Source organism: Parasteatoda tepidariorum, chromosome 2, assembly GCF_043381705.1.
Source record: "Parasteatoda tepidariorum isolate YZ-2023 chromosome 2, CAS_Ptep_4.0, whole genome shotgun sequence".
Taxonomy (NCBI): Eukaryota; Metazoa; Arthropoda; class Arachnida; order Araneae; family Theridiidae; genus Parasteatoda; species Parasteatoda tepidariorum.
This window is the reverse complement of record NC_092205.1, coordinates 79408962-79421978: the sequence shown is the minus strand read 5'-3', so window position 1 is coordinate 79421978 and position 13017 is coordinate 79408962. Positions and strand designations below refer to the sequence as shown.

At 24.0% G+C, this 13017-nt stretch overlaps 2 protein-coding genes across 2 annotated transcripts in view; both read left to right on the top strand.

The window, feature by feature from the left end:
- The window catches only part of LOC107443952 (protein tyrosine phosphatase Meg), a 69301-nt gene extending 66938 nt beyond the window's left edge, over positions 1–2363 (top strand). Inside the window, exons 18-22 of the mRNA XM_071176948.1 lie at positions 32–186; positions 906–996; positions 1089–1156; positions 1241–1324; positions 2127–2363. Of these exons, the coding sequence (XP_071033049.1) occupies positions 32–186; positions 906–996; positions 1089–1156; positions 1241–1324; positions 2127–2363 (635 nt within the window). The remainder of the gene's footprint in view (positions 1–31; positions 187–905; positions 997–1088; positions 1157–1240; positions 1325–2126) is intronic.
- LOC139425021 (tyrosine-protein phosphatase non-receptor type 4-like) lies at positions 2127–9085 on the top strand. Its single transcript, XM_071177796.1, has 4 exons — positions 2127–2393; positions 4225–4360; positions 5533–5578; positions 7317–9085. The coding sequence occupies exons 1-4, from the start codon at positions 2365–2367 to the stop codon at positions 7352–7354; spliced, it is 249 nt and encodes an 82-aa protein (XP_071033897.1). The 5' UTR covers positions 2127–2364; the 3' UTR covers positions 7355–9085.
- The last annotated feature ends 3932 nt before the right edge of the window (positions 9086–13017 follow it).

Genomic DNA, 13017 nt, shown 5'->3' with positions numbered 1-13017 from the left:
TGATTTGTTTTATACAATTTTTCTTTTTAAGTCTATGCTGGAGAGGATGTGGAAGAGCCAGATTTTCAATATATACCTGATGCTGACCATGTGTCCTCTAAAGTTCCACGTTCGGATGTGCTTGCTGAATCCATGCTACTTCTTAGTGATGGTTTAGAAAGTGGTGCAGCTATAGCTAGATTTGATGTGAGTGGAACAACCTAGACTTTATTTATTTATTTTTTAAAAAGAAGTGCATAATAGTATAAATATCTTGTAACTTTCTTAATTGTTACAAATTTGAAGGAAAAAAAAAAGGGTTACAATACTTTTATTTCAAGACAAGAATTCCTCATAAAAAAGTGTTTTATTTTTCATGTAAAACTTGAAGTCACTTTAAGTTATATTTGAAAGATCATAATTTTATTTACTAATTTGAAAGATCACTAATTTGAAAGATCATAATTTTATTTATGAATATTTTTTTTATTATATCATTACTAAGTATTCTATAATATTACTTGCTTTTTTTTTCATTTCTAAATAACTTGATTTCTAACAGAAATTTATTTCTTTTCTCTTTGAATGAAGTATAATTTAAAATTCGCTATGAGATGTGCGTTTTAATGTTAACAACTCTATTTTAAATTAATAGTTATTGATAATTCTACTGTTAATTTAGCAAATTTCATTATTTTAACCAGAGCATTCATTCTTATTTTTAAGGAACTTTAGCCATAACATTCACCCAGTTACACATCTATTTCTGTTATGTGTTCTGCAATGCGCATAAAAAACTAAAGAAATCAGTTTTAATTTAATTTACGAATTTTGCAGAAGATTTCCTGACTTATCGCATTTATTTTTCCTAGTTTGGATGAAAGCTATATTTATTTTGTTTTAATCATTCATTTCTTTATTTATAGCAATTGTACAGGAAAAAACCAGGCATGTCTATGAATATTGCTAAACTACCTGAAAACCTCAACAAAAATCGATATAAAGACATATCACCTTGTAAGTAAAACCCATGCATTGATGAGATCTTATCCATAATGCTATCATGAAGTATCATGTTATAACTTTTCTTTGCACTATCTATTTTATAGATGACAGCACCAGAGTGATTTTGCATGGAGGATCTAATGGGGATTATATAAATGCCAGCCATGTAAATGTGAGTAATTCAAATGCATTGTAAAAAATACAGCCTATTGAAATTATACTGGTTCCAATAAAATTTTTATTTATTTTTGTGTAGATGGAGATTCCCACATCAGGTATTGTAAACAGATATATTGCTTGCCAAGGTCCACTTCCAAATACAACCATGAATTTTTGGCTGGTATGTGAAAAATTTTGGAGTGTTATTTAATATTTTGGATATAGTACAGAATGTATAACTGCTTTGTGGAACTAAAATTTACATTTATAAAACTGCATGCATAACTTACAAATTTATTTTTTAAATGATTTGTTAAAGCAGAATAATAGATTAAGGGCAAATATGATTTTTGACCTGTAAAAACATGTACGTAAACACGATGTTAATAAAACATGTATGTAAAATTTGGATGTGGTGCAGAATATATAACTGCCTTGTAAAACTAAAATTTACATTGATAAAACCACATTCATAACTTTCAAATTTATTATTTAAAGGATTTTTTAGTGCAGAATAATTGATGAAGATAAAATATGATTTTTAACCTCTAAAAAAATGTACGGTTTCAAAAATCCTATGTAGAACAAAAAAGTTCTTGGATGAGCTTTGAATTTTTCATTTTTTTTAAATCTGCTTGATCTGAATACTCTTTCTTGTTTAAATTTTATTAAGTAAAAATTATGCTTATATTTTTGCTTAAAAAATCCATCAAATGTTATGTTTATTTCATTTCACTTTGTGTGGAAATTGTATGTTATATTTTAAGTGTACCTAAAATTTACGAAAAAAAAATAGAATTTTGATTGTATTAAAATATTGCTGTTCTAAAAAATGCATATAAAAGTTTTGTTTTAAACTTTAATTAGCTTTATGTATGTATTGACATTTTTATTTAACTTATGTAATTTAATGCAATTTAATTATTTAATATGATTATTTAATGCAATTATGAAGAAATCTATAGTCTAATATATTTATTTAGATGGTATGGGAACAGCAATCTACTTTAGTTGTAATGGTCACTACATTAATGGAAAGAGGAAGATCGAAATGTCATAAATACTGGCCAAATCTGTACGATACATTAGAGCTTGGTCCCCTCCGTGTCACATGCATAAGAGAGCAGGAAAAGTCATCATTTGTCTTTCGAGAATTTACTTTGATTAATAATGACGTAAGTAACTTTTTAACTTTGAAAGTTTTTGAATATATGATTTAAAATGATACTATTTGTGCTGTTTGTCGTTATGTTTAAAAAATTTTTTTCATTATTTTAAATATTTTTTAATGGTCCAAAAATTATTTAATTGATAAAAAAGACTCTAATTTTTGAATATATGATTTAAAATGATACTATTTGTGCTGTTTGTCGTTATGTTTAAAAAATTTTTTTCATTATTTTAAATATTTTTTAATGGTCCAAAAATTATTTAATTGATAAAAAAGACTCTAATTTTTGAATATATGATTTAAAATGATACTATTTGTGCTGTTTGTCGTTATGTTTAAAAAATTTTTTTCATTATTTTAAATATTTTTTAATGGTCCAAAAATTATTTAATTGATAAAAAAGACTCTAATTTTTGAATATATGATTTAAAATGATACTATTTGTGCTGTTTGTCGTTATGTTTAAAAAATTTTTTTCATTATTTTAAATATTTTTTAATGGTCCAAAAATTATTTAATTGATAAAAAAGACTCTAATTTTTGAATATATGATTTAAAATGATACTATTTGTGCTGTTTGTCGTTATGTTTAAAAAATTTTTTTCATTATTTTAAATATTTTTTAATGGTCCAAAAATTATTTAATTGATAAAAAAGACTCTAATTTTTGAATATATGATTTAAAATGATACTATTTGTGCTGTTTGTCGTTATGTTTAAAAAATTTTTTTCATTATTTTAAATATTTTTTAATGGTCCAAAAATTATTTAATTGATAAAAAAGACTCTAATTTTTGAATATATGATTTAAAATGATACTATTTGTGCTGTTTGTCGTTATGTTTAAAAAATTTTTTTCATTATTTTAAATATTTTTTAATGGTCCAAAAATTATTTAATTGATAAAAAAGACTCTAATTTTTGAATATATGATTTAAAATGATACTATTTGTGCTGTTTGTCGTTATGTTTAAAAAATTTTTTTCATTATTTTAAATATTTTTTAATGGTCCAAAAATTATTTAATTGATAAAAAAGACTCTAATTTTTGAATATATGATTTAAAATGATACTATTTGTGCTGTTTGTCGTTATGTTTAAAAAATTTTTTTCATTATTTTAAATATTTTTTAATGGTCCAAAAATTATTTAATTGATAAAAAAGACTCTAATTTTTGAATATATGATTTAAAATGATACTATTTGTGCTGTTTGTCGTTATGTTTAAAAAATTTTTTTCATTATTTTAAATATTTTTTAATGGTCCAAAAATTATTTAATTGATAAAAAAGACTCTAATTTTTGAATATATGATTTAAAATGATACTATTTGTGCTGTTTGTCGTTATGTTTAAAAAATTTTTTTCATTATTTTAAATATTTTTTAATGGTCCAAAAATTATTTAATTGATAAAAAAGACTCTAATTTTTGAATATATGATTTAAAATGATACTATTTGTGCTGTTTGTCGTTATGTTTAAAAAATTTTTTTCATTATTTTAAATATTTTTTAATGGTCCAAAAATTATTTAATTGATAAAAAAGACTCTAATTTTTGAATATATGATTTAAAATGATACTATTTGTGCTGTTTGTCGTTATGTTTAAAAAATTTTTTTCATTATTTTAAATATTTTTTAATGGTCCAAAAATTATTTAATTGATAAAAAAGACTCTAATTTTTGAATATATGATTTAAAATGATACTATTTGTGCTGTTTGTCGTTATGTTTAAAAAATTTTTTTCATTATTTTAAATATTTTTTAATGGTCCAAAAATTATTTAATTGATAAAAAAGACTCTAATTTTTGAATATATGATTTAAAATGATACTATTTGTGCTGTTTGTCGTTATGTTTAAAAAATTTTTTTCATTATTTTAAATATTTTTTAANCTCCTTTATATAGTGCTGGTATTGGGCGTACTGGTGTTTTAATATTGATGGAAACAGCAATGTGCCTTATTGAAGCAAATGAACCTGTCTATCCACTCGATATTGTGAAGGCAATGAGAGATCAGAGAGCGATGCTGATACAAACCATTGTAAGATATTTATATTTTCACTTTTTTTATTGTTTAAACTATACTTTTGCTTTTTAAGTGCAGTACAGTGTTGAATAACCAAAATGTCTAAATAACCGAATCAGTACAGGACTCGTTTTTTTTTACTGTCTTCTCCAACAAAGTAATGATAATAATTGATTTTCTTTTCTTTTCTTTTTTGTTATTTACATTTTCTATTTAACAAGCATTTATGAAACTAAATTTCTTAAAATATTATTGTAATAAGCATTTTCGAAATCTATTAATATTTATCTTTAGTATGTATTACCAAAATTTAAAAAAAACTATTTTGTTTAATATCATAAAACTTTTAGCTATAAAATACTAATGAACAAAATTAGATTTAAAAAATATACGATTTAATTTTCGACATTTACAATTTTCTACATTTTATCACAATTCTCACGTTTTTCAAGGAATCTCACAGATTTTCATTTTGTCTTAGAGTTTTCAGGGTAAAATTCTAAGAATTTATGATAAATCCAGAAAATTTTAACTGTATGAAGGAAAATTAAATGTTTTTTCCATCTAAATTTGCTCATTTCTTTAATTTTAAAATTTTTACTCAATTTTTTGAAATTCTGTTTAATGTATTCATCATGAACTTTTATATTAAAAGGTCCAGATGTGAGTTGATTTTGGAACTGTTTTTTTAAAAGTGAATTCTGGTGTTGAACTTAATATTTCTGGCTTAAATATTTACCATGAACAGCACCAGTTTATGTGGATATGAGCAGAAACCAATAATTTTCAATTTTCACAGTACTTTTATTTGTGTTTTTTTTTTTTATATATATATCTGGGAGATTAACTTGCTCATTTCGATTTGCTATTCTAAATATATACGTACTATATGTTATATTATAGATACTAGTTTTTGTTTATTGAGAGGGAGAACTGTTTTATTCTGACTGTTTAAAAGTATTGTTTTTATAATTTTGAATTTTTTCTGAATTAGACCTTGTCTTTTACTGTGCAAACACGAGTAAATGATTGTTATTCTTCATTCTATTTATGCATACTGTGTTAATGTCCCTTCTTTTTATTTATAATTTTGAAAACAGAATTCTTAAAATATAAGTTTCTAATAGATTATAAATGCATTGATATCAGCCTAAGTAATTAAAAGTAAATATTTCTTTTATTTGTAGAGTCAATACAAGTTTGTCTGTGAAGCTATTTTAAAAGTATATAATGGTAAGTATCATTTGTGTAGTAATTAATTTTTTCTGGTTGATTTTTGTACTAATTAACATGTTTCAGGATTTAAATTGTGATTATAAAGCATTTGTCATTTGGCAACTGCTATCATTTTGAATTTGTTTTCTNTTTTTTTTTTTTTTTTTTTTTTTTTTTTTTTTTTTTTTTTTTTTTTTAATGTTTTGTGTTCTCTTTGAAATAGCTAATATTTGTGTATAATTATTTATAAAAATTCTAAGTAATTTCTTTAATATTCAAAAGTAATTAACTAATATATAATGAAAGCTCTAAACAATTCAATACATTTATTGGTCACAAAATTATCTAAATAAATCAAAATGTTTTTAAACTTCATAGTTATAAATAGTTAAAGTTTTATTTTTTGCTTAAGGTAATTAGTAGTAAAACTATTTCACAAATTTTTTTTTTCAATTTCTGAAAAAAAAAATTTTTAAAAATAGTTTTTTATTTTTTAAATGAACATTATTTAATGTTATTCATTAAAAATTTGAAAAAGCATTTTAGAATTTTGAATTACTTTTTAAAGCATAATAGCTCTACATTGGTAAGCATGCAATAATAATTTTGGTTAGAATAATTAACTATAAATTTAAACTATAATGAAATATAAAATACAAGTGGGATGGTTAAAAAATAATTTTAGGTTTCTGTATTCTATGGTTCTTTATCAAAATGCTGTTCATTTAATTAGTTTTTAATATATTGATCATAATTATGCTCCACGTTAGTGATATTACATTATTATCATTTCAGACATGTTCAATGTGGCATTCATTGTTTATTACTTTCTAGAATTTCTATAAATTGATTTTAAAATTTGTCACTGGTAAAAATGTAGGGTGAATGTTTAGCATTGTTGTTTTGTTATTATTATTTACGATTTTGATGTCAATGTTTTGTGAAAATAAGGGAGAGAAACACATGATTTTAAATAAAATAAAAAACTTCTATTTGTTGCAGTTTATTTATTTAAGGCACATATCTATTCTATTGTTTGCTGATGGTAAGAAGCAAACTATTGAAAATAACTAATTTTCTATCTTTATATACTTAGTCTTCCATAATCATTTCCCCTGATATTTCTTTATAGAATTCTCATCGAAAAAGAAATTGTATGCACTTCTGCTGTGCAATTGAAAAAACATGATAGATTTATAGAAAAGTGGCTTGACAGTTTTGTTCTTCTTTCTATTGCTAATACTATGAATGCAAAAATTGATAGAATGAAATTTATTTTTGAAAAAAAAAATTTTTTTTTCTTTGCAATATGTTGTTTATCAAACAAAGATGCCAAATATATTCAAATCTCAAATTTGAATTTTTTGTTGCTTTCATTGATTTTTCTATTGCACGGCAGACTAGAGTTCTCAAATTAGATTTAAGTGAGGAAGGAACAAAAATGCATAAAAAATTTGTCAAATCAGTAGCAAAAGTAATAAAATGAGAAATGTTTAAACTAACCAGTGATATCCTGATGAAACTTGGAACTGTTTTTTTAAAGTACCGTTCAACTTTTTTTTCCAATGTCAACGAAACAGGTTTTAATGTTTCCAGTTTTAGGGATAGGGATTTGCTATATTTCATTAACCTTTTTGTTTTACCTACTGAAATATTAATTTTTCACATGTTTATTTTTTACAATGATTGTGAAAATGTATGTTAAGAGTATTCATCCTCACAAAACGCATTGAATAATTAGATATTTTTTTTTCAGAAAAAATAGTAAAACCTTTGAAAGAATACCAAAGGTGAAATACTTCTTGAAATCTCTAAGCAGTTAAAGTTCGACAGTGCCTCTGATTATAAAAAGTAACTCATGGACATTAGCATTTTTGAAGATTTCAAGTCTCTTACCAAAAATTGGTAAATTGAGTTCATCTGTAAAGGAAGTTTGTCTAGATAAGTCTGCAGCTCTCTGAAATGTTCTTTAGAACTTTTCATTGCAGCCATTTACTTTTGATGTAGAGTGAAGTTAAGATATTTATTGTTAGTCACTTGTGGGCAGTGATAGTTTTGCATTTTGTTTAGATATCGGAACCGTTCAGAAATACTGTATTGTTGGTGCTTCTGTTGGCCTAGCTACGCCCATAGCCATTGTACAAATTTACCATGGGCACAGCTCTTTTGGTATATTTGTATGGGTTTATATTTTTGTAGAACATTTATACATTGTATATAAAAATGACTGTAGATATTTTGTACTTTGGTGTACGGAAGAAATTTCTTTTTCTTTCATGTTGATAGTGTATATGTTTGACGGCTTTTCTCGTTATCCCCACCATCTCTGAACATAGTGTGCATATAGATAGAATTAATTGGTTGAATACACTGAAAAATGTATGAAACCTTGTATTTATATATAATGTACATCTTTAAGTTAAAATTGTAAATAGATTTTCTTTTTCTTTTGAGTGTAGCTGAAAAAACTAAAAAGTATTTTCTTTTAAATTATTCTTGTATTATGTAAAATTTATTTATACAGAAGAAAAAAATTAAGCTATTCACTTGTTACTTTTTAGTTGAAAAAATATTATGATTTTATTTTGTTGTTTTTTTCTGTTATAAATTTACTTTCAGGTTCTTTACTTGTATTAGTGTGCCATATTAAGATCTATAATAATTTTTTTTATACTATTCTTAATTTAAAATTACTAAAATTTAAAATAAAAATTAATAAATTTAGAAATATAAAGTTTATATTATAATTATATGTAATTCTTTTAAATTAAAAATGATCTCCAACTAGTTGTTTTTATTGAACTCATTTTTTATCATAATTTTTTTCTGATCAAATATTTACTTTTTTTTATTTATAGATTTAATTTTGAAAAAATTTATAATTCTAATAAACTGTTTTTAAAGTTGTGTTAATTAAATATATATGTATATTTAAAAGTATTATTTTTCTATTACTGATAATTTAAAGTTTTTAGTTCAAGGTTTAAATCTTTTAATGCACATTATCAAATTTAAATTAATGATTAACAAAAATTAAAAGTTACTTCTGCCTCTATTCTTTCCTTTAATTTCCATGACAGAAAACAAACAATTGTTTCCATTTTAATTTTAAGTTCATATTTAAAAATATTTATTTTAACCTTTAAAATGAATTGACATTTTATATTGTAGTATTGTCATAGAATTTTAATGGCATCTTTTTATATTAAATGTCCTAGTCTCTTTTAATACATAATGTTACCCTGTCAAAGATACTTTCAGATCTAAAAACAGAACATGTTTTTGTTTGCATGACTTTTATACAACACATTGTAGTCACATATATGTTAAACATAATTAGTGAAAATTTTGTAAAACCTGCATTTGTATTGATTTTTTACAATGTTTGTAATGAATATTTTACTGCCACAAGCCTTTCATCAAATGTACTTCCGTTTATAGCTATAGTAAAACCATTAGCTGACTCTTTTCATCAGAAAATTATGTAAGAATTTCTTAAAATAAAGCTGTTGAAAGTATTTTTAAGCATGATGTGTTTTATCAATTTTATTTCATTATTGTTTTTAAAAATACAAGCTTGGTTTTCAAAGACTTAAAATATTTTACGACCAATTTCTAGGAATTGTTCTTTTGTTACCATTCCATTTTGATCTCCACTTGCAGTACTTATCATTTCCTGAGGTGAAGAAAAATATACAGTCTGTACTGTACAGTCTGTTTTGTACTGTATATACAGTACAAAAATATATATATCTATTTAAAGAACTTCCATTTTACGTCGAGCATTTTGGAAATTTTTTCGTAAAATTACTTCCAGATAGCTTAATGAAATAAATAATGAACTAAAAATTCTATTTTACGAACTTATCTTAAAGATCCACTTTTCTTATTTCCCAAAGTATTTTGGAACATTTCAAACTTGTTAACGCAATTTATGGGGGAAATTACCTTGAATTGATTTTCGCACTAACTACTTAACTTTTAGAGATAGTGGTAAAATCGCTTTCCCTTTTTGTTTCCATTTCATACAGGAATCCATGCCAAAAATCAATTTATGAGAAAACATAACAGAAATTTCTAAAGCATGGAACTATGATGTTACAGATTGTACTATTCGTAACATTTTTGCTAAAGCTAGGTTCTTAGCGCAGAGAATTTGGAAAGTACGGAGGAGGAGGATGACGTTCCTTTAGAAGAACTTAAAAAATGTGGGTACAGCTGAGAGAACCACTAAATTAATGATGTACTGATCAATGATTTTCTTTTTATTGATTCTGAAGCTGCAACCACAGAAATATTTACTGAATCAGATATTTTGGATAGTGCGAAAAATAAAAAAACAATACAGTAATAAATAGTGAGAAAGACGAAAATGATGAAGAAATCACTAAACCTTCATATGGTAAAATGTTAAAATCATTTGAGACAATTCAGTAGTGGATAGTAATTTACAAGATAAAGATACATCAATTGCTATTTTAATTATGTCTAGTGTTCATAAATTTAAAACCTGTTTTGTGTTGTCTAAGTATTTCAAATGGTGATTTTCTATTTAACAAATTTTCCATATAACAAACTTCTTATCAGGATTTAGCAGCTTCGTTAAATAGAGTTCCGACTTTATTATGAATTTCACAGTTTCAGTAGTTGTTATCAGAATGCCTCTAAAGCATACTTTGAGTAACTAAAAAATTTTCCCCTCAATATGCACTACTTTTCCAAAAACACATAAGAAACGCATTATACCAGAGGGGAATTTATAATGTGCCTGCAATGATGAAAAATACTAATTATATAAGCAAGCGTGATGCATTTTATTCAATCAATATCTAGTAATATTGTTGTCAAAGTATTTCTTATACAGTTGATGCAAAATACAATATTAACAAATTCTGTTCTACGGAAAACACTCATTAAAATGCGGAGGGTGGTATATTAATGTACAGCTCACCAAAAAAAAGAGGAACATCTTAACTTTTGATTAAGAAATAGAATTTTCACGTACTAGAAAGCAATCTTAATGGGTCGAAAGGGCTAACCTTAAGTATGACTCTATGAAGGAAGATTCTGACTCTCAAAACATAGAAATAATTAATATGGGAAAAACATAATAAGCTAGTTTGGAAAGTGGTCAAAAGTTACTCGGTTTTATTAATGATAATTTCAATTTTTGAATTCCTTGTATTTATTTGAATGAATTAAAAAAAATTTGCACTAATAATAAAACTTTATTATCCAAAAAAATTAAATATTTTTTAACATTCTTTATTAATTTTATAATGGTTAAAAAAAAAAAACATTTGGTTTTTAAGGTACACAAAATGTTATATTATTTCAAACTGTAAAATTTTAACTGAAAGAACTTGAAAGGAATCAGTCTTATAATTCTTGATATAATTTCAAAATATTAGTTATTCAATTTCATTACTCGGGAGCAATTTAGTTTGAAATTTTATTTTTTATTTTATTTGACTAAATGAGCATTTAATTGAAAAAAATTAAATGTCAACTAAATGACATTTAATGGACTATTAGTTTTAAATTTATGCAAAAATTTTGCACATCTTATAATTTAAAATTTTTTGACAGTTGTTAAGTAATAATAAAGAATCGCAAAAAATTATATTTTGCTTAAAATTCTCGTTGGATAAACAAGTTTTATAATTGATTACAAATTTTTTTGTTTAGACAAAGAATGTTTGTAGTGTTTAATTTATTGATTTGTTGTTTCAAAAAGTTTTATTTATCCTATAAAATGTGATGTTTAAAAAACATATCAAATATATTTAATCTTCTTAGTATTTGTTAAATGGCCGTTCTTAGAGATATGTAAAATAATGCAATTTAAAACTGTTCTTACTTGTAATTCTTCATTCGACAAATCCATGCTGAAGAGATCGGCTGTTCTTTTTAAGTCATCAACCGAAATTGTATTCGATTTGTTTAAAGTCAATTGATGAAAGGACAGTAACATGTGATCATCGGAATCAATATCGTTAATGACTGCGACCATCATTTTTTCAAATTCTTCTCTGGATAATATATCTAAACAGTGAAAATTTATTTATTTTTGTGTAAATATTACGTCAATTTCTATTTTCATCAACAAATTTTTTTTTCCTTCTTTTTTCATAATAAAAGGTTCAATAAAGCACACTTACATCATGTTTTAAATATATCTATTGCTAAATAAATAAAATATCAAAATTTTTTATGAAAGTTATTATTTTTTTATGAAGGTTGTCCGCTAATGTTCGTATTTATTATGCATTTTTAGAGTTTTTAAAAAAAATGTAAAATATAGACATCAGTGGTTGCTAATAAATATTTAAGCAAGATAAAAATATAGCCAAATCATTCTGGAGAAAGACAATGTTTGATTGCCTTATGAAATCTGGAGACGTTTCTTTTATTTACTAGTATAGTTTCTAGTATACCTATTATTTTTGCTGCACCAACTCATTATTTTAAAGGGGAAAAAACAAATCAATCAAGTGCCCAAAAGCCAACACTTTATTATTTAATTGCAATTGTACAACTCTCTCTATCTCTCTCTTTTTTTAATAATAAATATATATCAGTCATTATTATATTTCTATGAATTCAGTTCTATGAAATTTTCGGTTTTATTTTGTTAACGTCTTTAAAATTGAGCAAACAAAGTGGTAACCGCTTTAATTTGACTCAGTTTAACCACATTCAGCTCCTGTGTGATTAACCTATACATTCTATTGAATGCATGTTGTCATTTTGAAAAATATTTGTTATTAATATTTTTATCTAAGAGAGTTCTTAAAGTTGAAATAGATTTGCATTAAATAACCGATTACCAATTCATTATCTAAAAGGGCAGGAAAAAAAACAAATCAATCCAGTTCACCTTTTTACAAAAAAAGTCAACACTTTACTATTTAATTAAAGTTGTACAACTCTTTTTTTTTTAATGATAAATATATATCAATCATTTTTCTATTTCTATGAATTCGGTTCTATAAAATTTTCAGTTTTAATTTGCTAACATCCTTAAAAATGAACAAAGTAACCTCTTTAATTTAGCGCATTTTAGCCACATTCAACTCCTGTGCGATTTATCTGTTCATTCTATCGATTTATCTGTTCATTCTTCTTTAAAAAAAAGTATATTTTATTTCACTTTTATAAACGTTTTATCTAATATTTCCAATAGTTGAAATGGATTTTCATTAAATAACAGATTTCCAACTAATTATCTTTAAAAGAGCGTTGCTGCCTGTCACATCGTTGCTAAGGTGACGAAGGTAGAAAATAAGACATTGAGACTCCAATTTCAATTACAAGGAGTGCATTAATAAGTATTAATTCTGATGAATGTAAGTTCTAGAAACAGTGTTTTGCTTAATCTAATAACATAAAGTCAACCGGAAGAGCAACAGATAATAAATGAAAAATATATATTATTAATTATATATATATTATTT

Excerpts from the sequence above, each read along its gene's own strand:
- LOC139425021 (XM_071177796.1), top strand. The coding sequence starts at position 2,365 with ATGATACTATTTGTGCTGTTTGTCGTTAT. Across the intron at positions 2,394-4,224 it reads TTTGTGCTGTTTGTCGTTAT|TGCTGGTATTGGGCGTACTG; the intron begins GTTTAAAAAATT and ends TCCTTTATATAG. Across the intron at positions 4,361-5,532 it reads CGATGCTGATACAAACCATT|AGTCAATACAAGTTTGTCTG; the intron begins GTAAGATATTTA and ends TTTTATTTGTAG.